Below are 13624 nucleotides of genomic sequence, written 5' to 3'. Positions count from 1 at the left end.
ATTAACGACAGATTATTAGCACACATTACCACAATTGAACTCCCATATCGATTAAGAACCCTAAAAAAAAACCCCCAAATCGATTTTAATCACAAATCGCAAATCCCTTTCGAACATTCAAAGAAACGAACCCTACATGAAACGACCATGACGATTTACAGCTATTATTCGAAACAGAGACTTCGATTTACATCCCTAACGCGAAAGCCCCAATTTTTAATTGAAATCCGAGAAAACGGTTTCGAGTTTCCACCACAAAATCGAACCAATTCAACCCTCAATCGAACTACCATATCGATTAAGAACCCTAAAAAAAAAAACCCCAAATCGATTTTAAATCATACAAATCGCAAATCCCTTTCGAACATTCAATCGACGCTAACTCACTGTGAATCTAAGTAATACTGGCCTAAGAGCGTCGAGAAGAGATTACAGAGTCGATTTGATGGAGAAAACCTCCGGAATTCGCCGTCGCACGGTGTGTCGCCTCCGCGGAAAGAAACCCTAGGTTTTTCAGAGAGGAGACAAATGAATCGCGTTTCGCGGAAACCCTTTCGACCTCGTCGTCAACGCGGAAAGGAGAAGCCACTCAGCGCCCGACGCGTGGCATGAACTCGCCTCTTACGGGTTCAAGCGTAAGGACCGGTTCGTCGATTAAAACGCATTTTTCATTTTCTTTAAATCATTCGGGCCTAAAAACTCGAGCCCACGACCCCCTCATGAATCCCTGATGCGCATGGTCTTAGACTTCGTTCCAAATCTTAAGAATGGAAGTGACACTTATCATGCATTGTCACCATGATGCTCATATACTTCTAGATATATGACTGATAAAATGGATAAATACGATATATTGATAATACTAGAAGATAGCAATGTGCATGAAAATCATAGCTCAAAGAGAGGGTCCCACAGACAGAGAGACAGGCGTCACGGACTGTCCTATCGTCTTCATCGGGAAATGCCAAGGATCCCCTCTCTCTCTCTCTATCACATTACAAAACAACATGCTATGTTTGGTCCAACTCTGTAATTATGCCTTCATCATTTCTTCCGATCTATATCTCCTTAAAGGCAATTCCCTTTTCTTCTCACTTCCTCGACATCACAACCAAAAGAAGAAAAGGAAGATCAAACTTGTACAGTACAAGTTAGAAGTGGAATTTTTGTAGTCCACTCAAGAAATCAAATAGTTTTATTTTGTCCACGCGCATGATCAATATTTTTGAATCTATTTTTCAATATATTTCCGACTCTTTGTACTCTTTTTTGCTAAAATAAATAGCAAAAAGAAACTAGGTATGAACCATGTTCAATTTTTTTTTAAAAAAGATGAACCATGTTCAACTTCTAACAAGAGTACATTGTCATCCCGGCCAACATAGCATAAGTAAACGTTCTAATTTAGGTTATTGGCGACAAAGTGAATAGATCATTTTACCCAAAAAAAGTGAATAGATCATAGATTTAGTGCCACATTTTGACTTTGGCGTACATGCACTTAGTAGTTACATCCAAACCTAAATACATTTTTAGAAGACCTAAATCACTTTGCATTCCCAGTTACAAATGTTTTTTTTGTCAGCAGTTAAAAATGTTTATATAGAGAATAGTTTAAAGGAAATGCAAATTACAAAAAGGCCTTTTTTGAGTTCCTAAAACTTTTTGGAGTCAAAGATAGTGCTCCCTTTTAAAAACGGGAACTTTTTACAGCTACCTATATGCTTTGGTCTTGGGACACATAACATTTTCCTTTGCCAAATACACAGTTTCTTGGGTGCGTAGAATCTTCATTTTATAATAAATAGGAGTTGAAACTGTGTGCAGTTAAATTTATATATAGATCCAAAACATAGCAAGTGCATATTAACGTAGATTTTAATATATAGATCCCTTATAACATTTATATTTTCTGAACTTTTAAATTCGCTATAGATGTACACATGCACGTGTGTCTATGTAACTGCGAGAAAGGAAGAGACCGGCCTTTTCTCAGAATTACTATTATTAATTGAAAACAATTACTTTCCCTTTTGAAAAAAATTCATAGATTGACTAAACCAAAAAAAAAAAAAAAAGTAGATCTCTATAAGAACAACTCCCAGATCTCTCAGCGTTATTTAGCCGAAGAAAACTTTATTCCTGTACTAGTTCCCTTATAAATTTATAAAAAATCCTCTTTCAATAAAATTTATATATATACACACTTCCGCGTCTTGAGTTTTTTTCCTCATCTTCTTTGGTCTTTTCTTGTCATTTGGCATAACCAAAGAGTCAAGCACATTCAAACATTCCCAAGCCTTAAAACCAAAAGAAACTTAGATGCTCTTGTTCTTGTTCTCCCTCTACAAATTATCCCCTAATTAACTCCCTCTTTTGTTTGTATACTGTTCTAAATCTCCTGATCACCTTCTTGTTTTCTTCCAAGGTTTTATAAAAAAAACAAAACCAACTTCTTGTTCTTTAGCTCTGGTTTACATCTACACAAAAAACTATGCAGATGATTCCAGGAGATCCATTTTCTATTTCATCTTCCATGGGAGGCTTTGTCCATCAAGAACAGCATATTCATCATCTTCAGCAGCACATCCCTGAACTTAACCCTAATTCCAACTCAAACCCTAGTGCAAAACCAAATTCGTCATCAGCCAAGAAGAAGAGAAATCAACCTGGCAACCCAGGTACCACCTTTGTTACTCATATATATTTCTACATATCTAAACACACATATTCTGTAGAAAGCTCCATATTTTCAAAATCTTGTTTTCACTGAAATTAACATTATTAACCAAATACAATATGCACACACAAACACACACGCACACACATATATATACAAACACACACGCACACACATTTTTTGATGATCTATAAGACTATATCAAATATGTATGAATCGTAGAATTCATTAGATAAAATTATATATCCCTTACAAAAATAATGATACATCGTATTTGTACATATGGACAGATCCAGATGCGGATGTCATCGCTCTATCGCCAACAACCCTCATGGCGACAAACAGATTCGTCTGCGAGATCTGCAACAAAGGGTTTCAAAGGGATCAGAACTTACAACTCCATCGCCGTGGCCACAACCTTCCATGGAAGCTGAAGCAACGGTCCAACAAAGAGGTGATAAAGAAGAAAGTATACATATGTCCTATCAAGACTTGTGTTCACCATGATTCCTCTAGGGCCCTTGGAGACCTCACTGGGATCAAGAAGCACTATAGCCGCAAGCACGGGGAAAAGAAGTATAAGTGCGAAAAATGTTCTAAGAAATATGCTGTTCAATCTGATTGGAAGGCGCACGCGAAAACTTGTGGCACTCGTGAGTATAAGTGCGACTGTGGCACGTTGTTCTCCAGGTACTACATTTGATCAATTATGTATGAGATGAAAAACGTTTGGTATTGTTGATATTGAATTTAAGTATTATTACTCGCTAATCAGTCTATTGTGTGAAAAAAAAAACTAATTAATACGTATAGATGGAGTATATGATATGTAGCTATACTCTTGGTATGAATGTGTGTGCAATGTCTAGTGATTTGATATTGCTGAGAAGTTTGATTAGAGCGCAGAGCATTAATTCAACAGTTTCTGACTTTTAGGGACACGATTTAATTTTAGTTTTAAGATTTTGATAAAAGCTGACACTTTATGGATATGATATTCGATGAGATTTTTGATGGTATGAGCATCTATTTTGTGTCTTTGCATATGTACATGTCTATTTGGCTTAACTCTTTTCTCCTATTCACACGATATGGCAAGTGATTATACGTACATACACACACACACACACACATATATTATATAAGTATTGCAGTATGTTTTATTTTAATAGCTATGTTTTGTGTTTGTTTCTGTCTTCATGTCTTGAGTTAGTGAGTTTGCATAGGAGAAATAAATGCTTCCTCCGGCCAAGAATGTCTTGTTTTGCTAATGATTTCAAATTCAATGCTATGTTATATAATCAATGCGTTTGTCTTGCTTCTTAAATTAATTATTATTATCACATGTTGTTATTTAAATTTATATACAAACCCTAAACCCTTTCTACTATAGGAAAGATAGTTTCATCACACACAGAGCGTTCTGCGACGCATTAACAGAAGAAGGAGCGAGAATGAACTCACTTAGTAACAATCCGGCGATCTCTACAACAACAAGTCTTAATTTTGCAAATGATTCACATGTTATAAATAATCCAAATCTTCCCCATGGATTTGTCCACCGAGGAGTTCATCATCCAGACATTAATGCAGCTATCTCTCAATTTGGTTTAGGGTTTGGACATGACCTAAGCGAAATGCATACGCAAGGTACATCATATCTCAATCATTTTCCTAATATAGACCATTTTCATTATTATCCCGATTTATATCAATTCCGTGTACGTAGGTTCATCCGAAATGGTACAAATGGCCTCCACCGGGAACCACCACCTCTTCCCCTTGTCTTCATCATCATTCCTCTCTGATTTCTCGGACCACCACTACAACCAACAGTTCGAAATTCCCACGACTTCCACAAACCCTAATCTCACCTTATCATCATCCTCAACATCACAACAAACCTCAGCTTCACTCCCATCACTACATCAACAACACCAAACCCTGAAAGACTCTTCTTTCTCCCCACTCTTCTCCTCCTCCTCCGACAAAAAACAAAACAAGCCTCTTTCTCCAATGTCTGCCACTGCTCTCTTGCAAAAAGCTGCACAAATGGGATCCACTAGAAGCAACTCCACCACCGTTCCGTCCTTATTCGCCGGCCCAACAATGGCTTCATCCTCGTCTGCCGCTTCTCCTCCTCGATCATCTTCTCCAATGACGATCCAACAACAACTCAACAACTTCAACCACAATCTTGCTCCTCCTACCAGTGGTGTAACCACGAGTAGTGTCGATAATAATAATCCATTTCAATCAAATCGGTCAGGTTTAAACCCGGCTCAACAGATGGGTTTAACCCGGGATTTTCTTGGAGTGAGCAACGAGAATCACCCTCACCAAACGGGTCGCCATCCGTTTTTGCCTCAAGAACTCGCAAGGTTTGCTCCATTGGGTTGATTTAATTAGATCCGATTCACTACATATTTGGAACGTAAATCAAGAGAAATATGGAGGACAATATTTTGTGATTATGTTTGGAAGTTTCTTCGAGGAGCCAAGTCTAAAGAATCGTACTCCCTTGTGAGGCGGTCGGAGTGTGGGGACAAAAGTTGACAAGATACCATCCTATCAGTTTACATTAAATGCTATATGTACTTTTACTATGTTTGTGATGATCAGTTTACAATAAATGCTATGTACTTTTACTATTTTATGACGATCATCATCATATATCTATACCATGACAAGCATGGATTTGAATCTTGCTGCATTGTTGTTTTGTAAATGTTATTTTCTTTGGTTGTTACAGTTTATGGGACATTCAAGAAAATAGTCCATATATTCAGGCTTTTCAAAACTTTTTAGTACACGGTTGAAATTGCCTTTCAATAGTTCTCGAAATATGAGTCAACGTTCCTTTGGATTCTGCATAGACTAACATCTAATAATAGTTTTTAGCTGATATCAGCTAATGGTTTTAGTAGACCGATAGGTATTGTCTAATCTAATTTTGACTTATCTCTAACTCCACACGAGATATATAAAATAAGAACATTTTGCGGTTCATTCCTTTTCATGATCAAAGCCAATAAAATAAAAATAAAAATTTGCAAATATTTTATGTCCCCCACCATCAATTTACTGACGCTATCATAAGCTACTGCGCCACTAAGGCATAGGTTTGAAATGTAGAGACTCATTGTGAGATACAGCATTCCACCAGTAGCCTATCTCTATGCTGGGCATTGTATATATATAACTACCAAACAACCTCGTGAATCATGGGTTTCGGTACGTTCTTTTGTTAACCAAAACTTCCTTTTACCGGTTTAAGTTTGTTACTAACCGGTTTAAGACACTAACATATTGGGCGATCGAATATGAATGAATGATATTAGGCCCAGTTAAGGTTAATGCCCGTATGTTACTGACTTATTCTTAGGTCCACTCCATAGGATGAACCTTTAGGTTCACCAACCAATAAGATTGTTTTATTTTATATTTGATATCTTTTAAAAAATGAAACAAAATATTGTCAAATTATATTATGTTTTTAAAATTAAAAAGTAAAAAAAATAGTAGTAATTACAAAAAAAAATATTTTACGTCGTCAGCATAACATTAAACCCTAAACCCTAAATCATAATCCCTAAACTCTTAATCCTAAACCCTAAACCATTGGATAAACCCTAAACTTTAGGATAAATCCTAAACTCTAAATCAAAATCACTATATACTAAAACATTCAAGGGTTTAGGGTTTAGGGTTTTAGTGTTTTTTTTTATTTAGAGTTTAGGATTTATCCAAGTTTTTACGGTTTACCCAAGGGTTTAGGGTTTACCCAAGGGTTTAGGGTTTAGGATTTAGGGTTTAGGGATTAGGATTTAGGGTTTAGTGTTTTGTTGACAACGTTAAAAATATATTTTTTTAATTCTTTTTTCTGTAACTATTATTTTTTTTTTTAAATATAATATAATTTGAGAATATTTTGTTTCCTTTTTTAAAAGATATCGAATTTGAAATAATGAAATCCTATTGGTTGGTGAACTTAGAGGTTCATCATAGGAAGTGAACCCAAGAATAACTCTATGTTACTATAGTTACACTTGAAACATGCAAATCAAAATCGAAACACGTGTGCATTGTTTTTTTCATCAAAAAAGTTTTGAATCAAAGCATTAACAAATCTCAAATTACAACAAAACTTAAACTCATCGTTATTCTTAAAATTCAATATGTAGACTCTTGAATAGCTCTCTCTCTCTCTCTCTCGAGTTATATCCACAGAGAAGAAGCAGCAATGGCTGCCACGGTGGCGATTATCCCGTATCTGATCCTCTCTGCATCAGATGAATCAGTAGAATCTCCTCCACCGTCGCTACCGGAAGCTGAACCAGTCGTAACCGAGCCGCCTTTCTCAGGCGCCGGAGCAGGAGCCGCCGAGCTTGAACCAAACATTGCTAATGGCAGCAAAACTTGATCCACTTGGTACACGGCGAGCTGCTTATCGCTGTAGACGGAGTTAGCCACGGTGGCGCTCACAACTCCGGTGGTGATGTTGACTTGGTTACCGGAGCTCGTGATGTTAAGAGGGAACTTACCGCTTTGTCCATCACCAGCTTGCGTGCGTAAGGGGTTACTAACAGTTTGAAACTGAGGCATGGTTAAGAGTGTAGGAAGGACATGGAACTGAACAAGCTGAACTTTTTGCTGGTCGGATAATGAGTTTAAGGTTCCGGATTTGAGGCTGCTAAAGGCGTTATCGGTCGGGGCAAACACGGTTAGGCCTTGGCTCGAGGAAGAATTTAGCTGAGTGTTGATTTGGTCTGCTGCTTGGGTGCTCTTGAGGAGTCTTATGAACATTGTGTATTGACCGGCTTTTTCTAGGACTGCGGTTATGTTGGTTGGACCTGAAGGGGTTGGAGCTGGAGCCTGACCATTGGTTGTAGCAATAACGAGGAAGAAGATGAAGAGATTAAAGGACATGAATGTTCTTGATATAGCCATTGTTGTTGTTGTTGGTCTATGTGTGCGTGTGTGTGTGTGTGGTTGGAGGTTTTAGGGTTTGTTATATAGAGAGATGTAGTAAGGTGAAGAGTAGGATTCTCTAGTTAGTATGAAGATTATTACTTGTTAACTATAACAAATTCTTTCAATTGATCCAATTAAGAGAGATTGGAAATGTTTTTAGACTAAAATTACAAAAGTTGTTTAGACATAAGAGTGATAGAGAGAGTGGGCGAGAGATTGCTTTGAAGGGAGGTTGGGTAGGTGAGGATTGAAAATTAAGAATGAAACTGAAAAAGGGTTACGTGTGATCCTTCAAAAGCTGTGAAGAAGTGTTATTCAAGAAATGTGAGATTGCTAATCATACTACTCATCATGATTTATGTGACATGTGTGCCTATCATCATGTGATGTAAGAAAGAAAGAAAGAAAACTAAAAATAAATAAAAATATATATGATGCAAAAGAACTTCATTGGATGATAATACTTTGCAACATTATTACAAGGGAGAACTAATAGTATTAGCTTAGATTTTTGTTTTGTTTCTTCTTTGGAAAAAGCAGCACACTAATGAGAGACATAAAAATATTCTCAACCTACTACTATATGTTAGGCGTATGTTATTTGTGTGGTTAGTGGAAAACATTGGTTAAAGTTAACTTAGGTGCCATTACATGATCGGGTCGTTAGTAGTCAATGTAATATTTTCTTTTAAATATTCCAATTCTTTTTCTTTCTTTTTTTTTGGTAAAATGTCTTAATTTTAGAAAGATTCCATTCATACATCAAAATATTTAACTAAGAATTTTAGATGTATCGAGATCTTAAATCTTAGATTTTGATTATATAAAAATTTCGTATAACGAAAAATGTAATGTTTAATCATCTTGACAATTTTCGATGATCTACAATTTTATTTCATGACTATAATGTCAATGAAAATGAGTTTGAACCGCAAAACAACCAAGAAAAGGCCAAAAAGAAGGAAAAAAACAATGCCAAGATACAAAATCTACAACTCTCGAGCCTTGATCTCGGGTTGAATGAATTTTTCATCATCTTTCTCCTCATATATTGTCCCCAATGAAGGCGAAGCTGAGACCCTCACTGGGAAAACAAGAATCGCCGGTAGGACTTCAAAAGGTCCGATCATCCTCGCCATTCAAAAAAAAAAAGGTATTAAAACTAAGATATATCTCCTCCAATTTGACTTCGAGAAGTATAGTAGTTTTTTCTTTTGGCTAAGAAGTATAGTAGGTGTCGACTTTGTTGAGATGTTCAGTGTCTGAGATTATCGAATACCGCTTATATTTATAGAGTTCAATCGTAATCATCGTGCAAAAATTATTAAAAAGAGTGTTAGTGGAAGAGCAAATAGTGGTTTAGTTTGATGAGACACGTTAAGCAAAACTCACGTGGGGATGTCAAGTATGACGCGGTCTCTATTTGTCGCACGTGATATTCATGTATCACATTCAGATTGACGCGCTTCTGATTATAAAAACAGAAGTGACGCGTATACTGCTTGGTTTACGGACACGTGTAGCTTGTCTAAATAAAAATATAAAATTACTAGTGGTTGGTCCGCGCTTCGCGCGGGAATTTGACTTTAAAAAATATTTATTTGTTAGCTATTTATATTTTTACTATTTGATTATATATTGTGTATACTTTTTGATTCATTTTTATTTTATTTTTATCATCTTTTAGGTTGAAGTTATTTGATGTTATGATAGTTAGCTTCATTCTAGTTTAGGTTAACCAAACTTCATAATTTAAAGAGTTTTAGTGAAGATATTTTCATTTTAGCAATGTAGTTTATTTGTTTTATTTTAGACCATGGTAGACATAGTTTTATTTATAATCTTAATATGCTTCTCCCATTATTTTACATTGTATTTCTTGCTTGCACTATATTTATATATAATTTCCATATCAGTATTTGATTTGTTAGGATAAGGTTTTTAGAATTCAAGAAATTTCTTTTTTTATTTTACATATTTATTCGAACCCAATTACTTTAATCTGTTCTTTATATAATGGAACAATATTTTTTAAAAAAATGTTCATTTTTTTATTGTGTATTTGCTATAGGTTTACTTTAAGTTTTTGATTGTTTTCTAAATATTATTTTTGATTATGTATTTTTTGTTAAGTTATTTTTTATCAATTTCTTGTTTATTTTTGATGGTTTGAGTTTAATGATCAGAAAGCAAAAAAAAAAATCTATCAAATTTATTTATTTTTGTTAATTTTGTTTTGATGAAATTTAAAAACACAATATCGTAAATTAGTTCCTAACTTTTATTCTTCTGTGTTTTGATTATCTATTAATATTTGATTGTTTTCCTTAATTATTTCAAAGTTTTCTATGTATTAATACTATGACCAAAATGAAGAAAAAAAGTTTCATTAAATTCACTTTTTATTTATCTTGTTATATTTTTGAAATCTGAAAAAGCAACATAATAAGTATATTTTCTTTCTCATTTTCTTTTATTAAATTTATATTTATTCATAAAATGTATTATTGAGTTGTATGATGTATTTTAAACTAAATTTTTATTTTGTTACTAAGTTTTTTTCACCTTATTCAAAAAGTTTTTTTTTTATGTTATTCAACTTATATTATGTATTGTAACTAAATATTTAATTTTAATATTTCTTTTATTTACATTTTTTTCTTTTAAAAATTATTATATTTTAAATTCTATTATGTATTAATTTTTGGTTGTGGTTGCCCATCATTTTATTGTAAATTTTAGTTCCCTGATCTAGTAAATATTTCGTGAGATTTACCCTATTTTTATTTACGTTGGTGTGAGTTTGATGAAATGTGAAATCACATTATATGGATCTGTTATTGCTTTCTGTTCGTCAGTAAGTATGGGTCTATGTAGTTCTATACTTGTAGGGTTTGCGAGTTTGAACAGAGGGGTTTCTTTTTGTGAACCGTGTAGTTGTATGTTTGATATAGATCAAAGTCTTTTCATCGTTTCTCATCCTTAAACGCTTGGCAGTTCAGGCAATAGTTATATAATATCTCGCTTGAGAAGAATTCATGAACAAACTATTTAGCCAAAAAAAAACAAATTCATGAACTCGAGACATCCACCACTGCCCAGATTTTCAAGTCCATTGATCGTTGTATGCGTGATGCATTCTTGGTCAGCGACACCACTCGAGATTCTGTGAAACAATGCGGTTGAGGCTAACATATGAATAGGACTGTGACTTCTCCTACTCTCTATAAACTGTAGATGCAGTTAAAATCCGATAAGCTATAAACGTTTTGGGGTCAAATGTTCTCTCAACACAGAAGGAAAAAATATATCTTCTTTGCATTACTTGGACAAACAGCAGAAGATACTTTATTTATGATCTTTTAATTTGCACCAAACTACTTTTGTATATTCGTGTTATTTATATTTTTAAGTTTTTAACATAAACTTGACGAACACTTCAAGTATCTTTGGGACCTGTCAGTCGGGAGCCATCATCTTCTTATCCTTCACAAACTTGCTAATGCAGATGTACGTTCCTACAGTGGGAAAACAGGAAACGCAACTAACAAAGCTCAGTTTTATAGAGCATGGGAGTCAGTGGTCGTAACCTCCTAATCACCAATGCTGCTGCTGATGCAGTATTTGCCGGTGACGTTCTGTAAGGACAACACCCTTGAACGTTAAATGATTTTATCCATAGCGCTGCATTATGCCAGTGTCTAAATGTGTACGGAAGAACTCAGTTTAAATCACCCAGAACTCATGGAGGCAATCAATATAGTTTGTTTGCTAAATCAACTTCTGTAAAATATGGATGCAAAATCAGGAGGAGCTACCTACTATGTTTATTTAAGCGGTAGGACCAGCTCTCAAATAGCAACAGGAATATAGCTTATTTTTAAACAAACAGGAATGTAGTTTGTTGAAGAGCAATAAATATTTTTTTTTAAACCACTGCTGATACAAAGTTTTCGTGATGACAACGCTAAGAAAAAGTAAAAAAAAAAAAACCCAACAACAAAAGCATTGAAATAAGTAGCGTGATCTTAAACAATTTATTTTAACTCAAATGAAGACAAAAACCTAAGGAGCAGCAGTGGTGGACGCTTGAGTTGGCGACACACGATGCTGGGAACTTCAGCTTTGCTGGATCAGCCTCCGGAGTGGTGGACCATCAGCAGTTATTCCACCATGTACAGGTTCATCATGCGAAACACCTGCAGCAACAGAAGCTCCCTCCATAACCCCACAAGCATTTGTAGCAGGGCTCCCCTAGTCACACACTCACCAGTAAAGGTTAGTTGTAACTGCTACTGCTTACTGTTCCAGGGATATCATCTCCGGGGTTGTTATCGCTCCCTGTTAATGAATCATATAAGAGTGTCACCACCAAAACCAACAAATTGTAAGATAATTAGCTAATGGTTTGACCAACATTTACAGCAAAGTTTGGCAGTGGTGAACACTGGTCGCGGTCAAAGATTCGAGATATGGTGAACGGCTGATGCTTGGAGGAGCAGTTGAATGGGAAAGCTTCAATAAGTAGAAGTGCTCCCAACTAAGTCATGTATGCACTGTGGCAGGGGTCTACGGTCCGGGACTTCACTCCTCCTGCAAAATATTGTCATTCATGTATTCAGTGGGACAGAGTGTGAACTGTGAAGCACCATAAACATAGTAATTGTAGTTTGCTTTGCTTTTGGCTTACCAGAAGTTGTGCAACATCTTCTGCAGGGCATTAGTCAGCTTTCTCACCTCTCCGTCAATATTCATGTATTCATTATTGTTCCTGTCTGAACATATATACTCAAGCTAGTCGATGGTGGCTATGTTCAATGAAAAACAGAGATATTGCAATGTAGTGGAAGATTATTTAGCATGCTACCTGAGTTACTTCTCCCCATAAGCTGGTTGGCTTGGCCCTGTTAATTGGTGAAAACTCATTCAAATTCTTCATTTCCACCTGTGAACCAACAGAAACACGAATAATCATCCAAATACAGTAGAATGAAAACAGAATGAGTTGAACATACTACTTTATTGGTTAGCTCAGAATATATAAACGACAAAGAAGGATAGAAACTTGTTGACCTTGCTGCCAAACTTCGCTTGTGTAATAGGACGGACTGAGATATTAATATCGCCGCGGAGAGTGCCTTTGTCGAAGTCACAGTACTGACTCCCAAATACCTCGTAATCCACTGCATCTCACAGTCTCGAGTAAGAGCAAACAAACATTAATAAACGGCCATGGAAGCGCTTCTTGGAATGAGTAAAGCCCATAATAGTAAACCCTTGACCCGACGAATACTTGCTCCATATCTCAGAGGATAACAATCCACTCAAAAAGCAATTGCCTCTGCTATCTGTTGTCACATCCTCCTTCATCAGATTTCATGATAATTATGGTGTTTAATTTACAGAGAGTGAGGAGAGTAGTGGAACTGAGGTTAGTGCTGTGATTAAAGAAATGAGAAACAGAAACGCTCGCCGTTACAGAACGGAAGAACAGCTAAGAATCGAAGAACAGCAAGAAACAACTTCTACGGCGCCCAAAGAAACCCTAAAAAGATGGACCAATTTTAGAGAAGCCCAAAGACAAATACTTGCAAGCCCAAAAAGAAGAGCTCCGCTTTTTAAAGAAAAAACACGGGAGAGAGGGTCGTTTTTTAAAAAACACGGAACAGAAGAAAAGGAGACGACACGTGGCGAATTTTAAGATATGGAAGGGTGAGGTGGAGGCCTGAGGAGAGTTTCTGAGCAACTTTATTAATATAGATTCATGATAATTATGGTGTTTAATTTACAGAGAGTGAGGAGAGTAGTGGAACTGAGGTTAGTGCTGTGATTAAAGAAATGAGAAACAGAAACGCTCGCCGTTACAGAACGGAAGAACAGCTAAGAATCGAAGAACAGCAAGAAACAACTTCTACGGCGCCCAAAGAAACCCTAAAAACATGGACCAATTTTAGAGAAGCCCAAAGACAA

General features: G+C 35.8%; 3 protein-coding genes across 3 annotated transcripts; 1 reads left to right on the top strand and 2 right to left on the bottom strand.

Annotated features, from left to right (window-relative positions):
* Positions 1-1922: 1922 nt before the first annotated feature.
* LOC103855495 (zinc finger protein JACKDAW) lies at positions 1923-5386 on the top strand. Its single transcript, XM_009132482.3, has 4 exons — positions 1923-2681; positions 2971-3370; positions 4074-4330; positions 4410-5386. Exons 1-4 carry the CDS (start codon positions 2495-2497, stop codon positions 5078-5080), a joined length of 1515 nt encoding a protein of 504 aa, XP_009130730.1. The 5' UTR covers positions 1923-2494; the 3' UTR covers positions 5081-5386.
* Positions 5387-6737: 1351 nt separating this feature from the next.
* LOC103855496 (fasciclin-like arabinogalactan protein 11) lies at positions 6738-7970 on the bottom strand. Its single transcript, XM_009132483.3, has one exon. It carries the CDS (start codon positions 7628-7630, stop codon positions 6899-6901), a length of 732 nt encoding a protein of 243 aa, XP_009130731.1. The 5' UTR covers positions 7631-7970; the 3' UTR covers positions 6738-6898.
* Positions 7971-8445: 475 nt separating this feature from the next.
* LOC108871320 lies at positions 8446-8929 on the bottom strand. Its single transcript, XM_018657648.2, has one exon. The coding sequence runs from the start codon at positions 8791-8793 to the stop codon at positions 8644-8646; it is 150 nt and encodes a 49-aa protein (XP_018513164.1). The 5' UTR covers positions 8794-8929; the 3' UTR covers positions 8446-8643.
* Between the last annotated feature and the right edge of the window lie 4695 nt (positions 8930-13624).

Source organism: Brassica rapa, chromosome A03 (assembly GCF_000309985.2).
Source record: "Brassica rapa cultivar Chiifu-401-42 chromosome A03, CAAS_Brap_v3.01, whole genome shotgun sequence".
Classification (NCBI taxonomy): domain Eukaryota; kingdom Viridiplantae; phylum Streptophyta; class Magnoliopsida; order Brassicales; family Brassicaceae; genus Brassica; species Brassica rapa.
The sequence above is the reverse complement of the archived record's forward strand: the minus strand, read 5'-3'. Positions and strand labels throughout refer to the sequence as shown.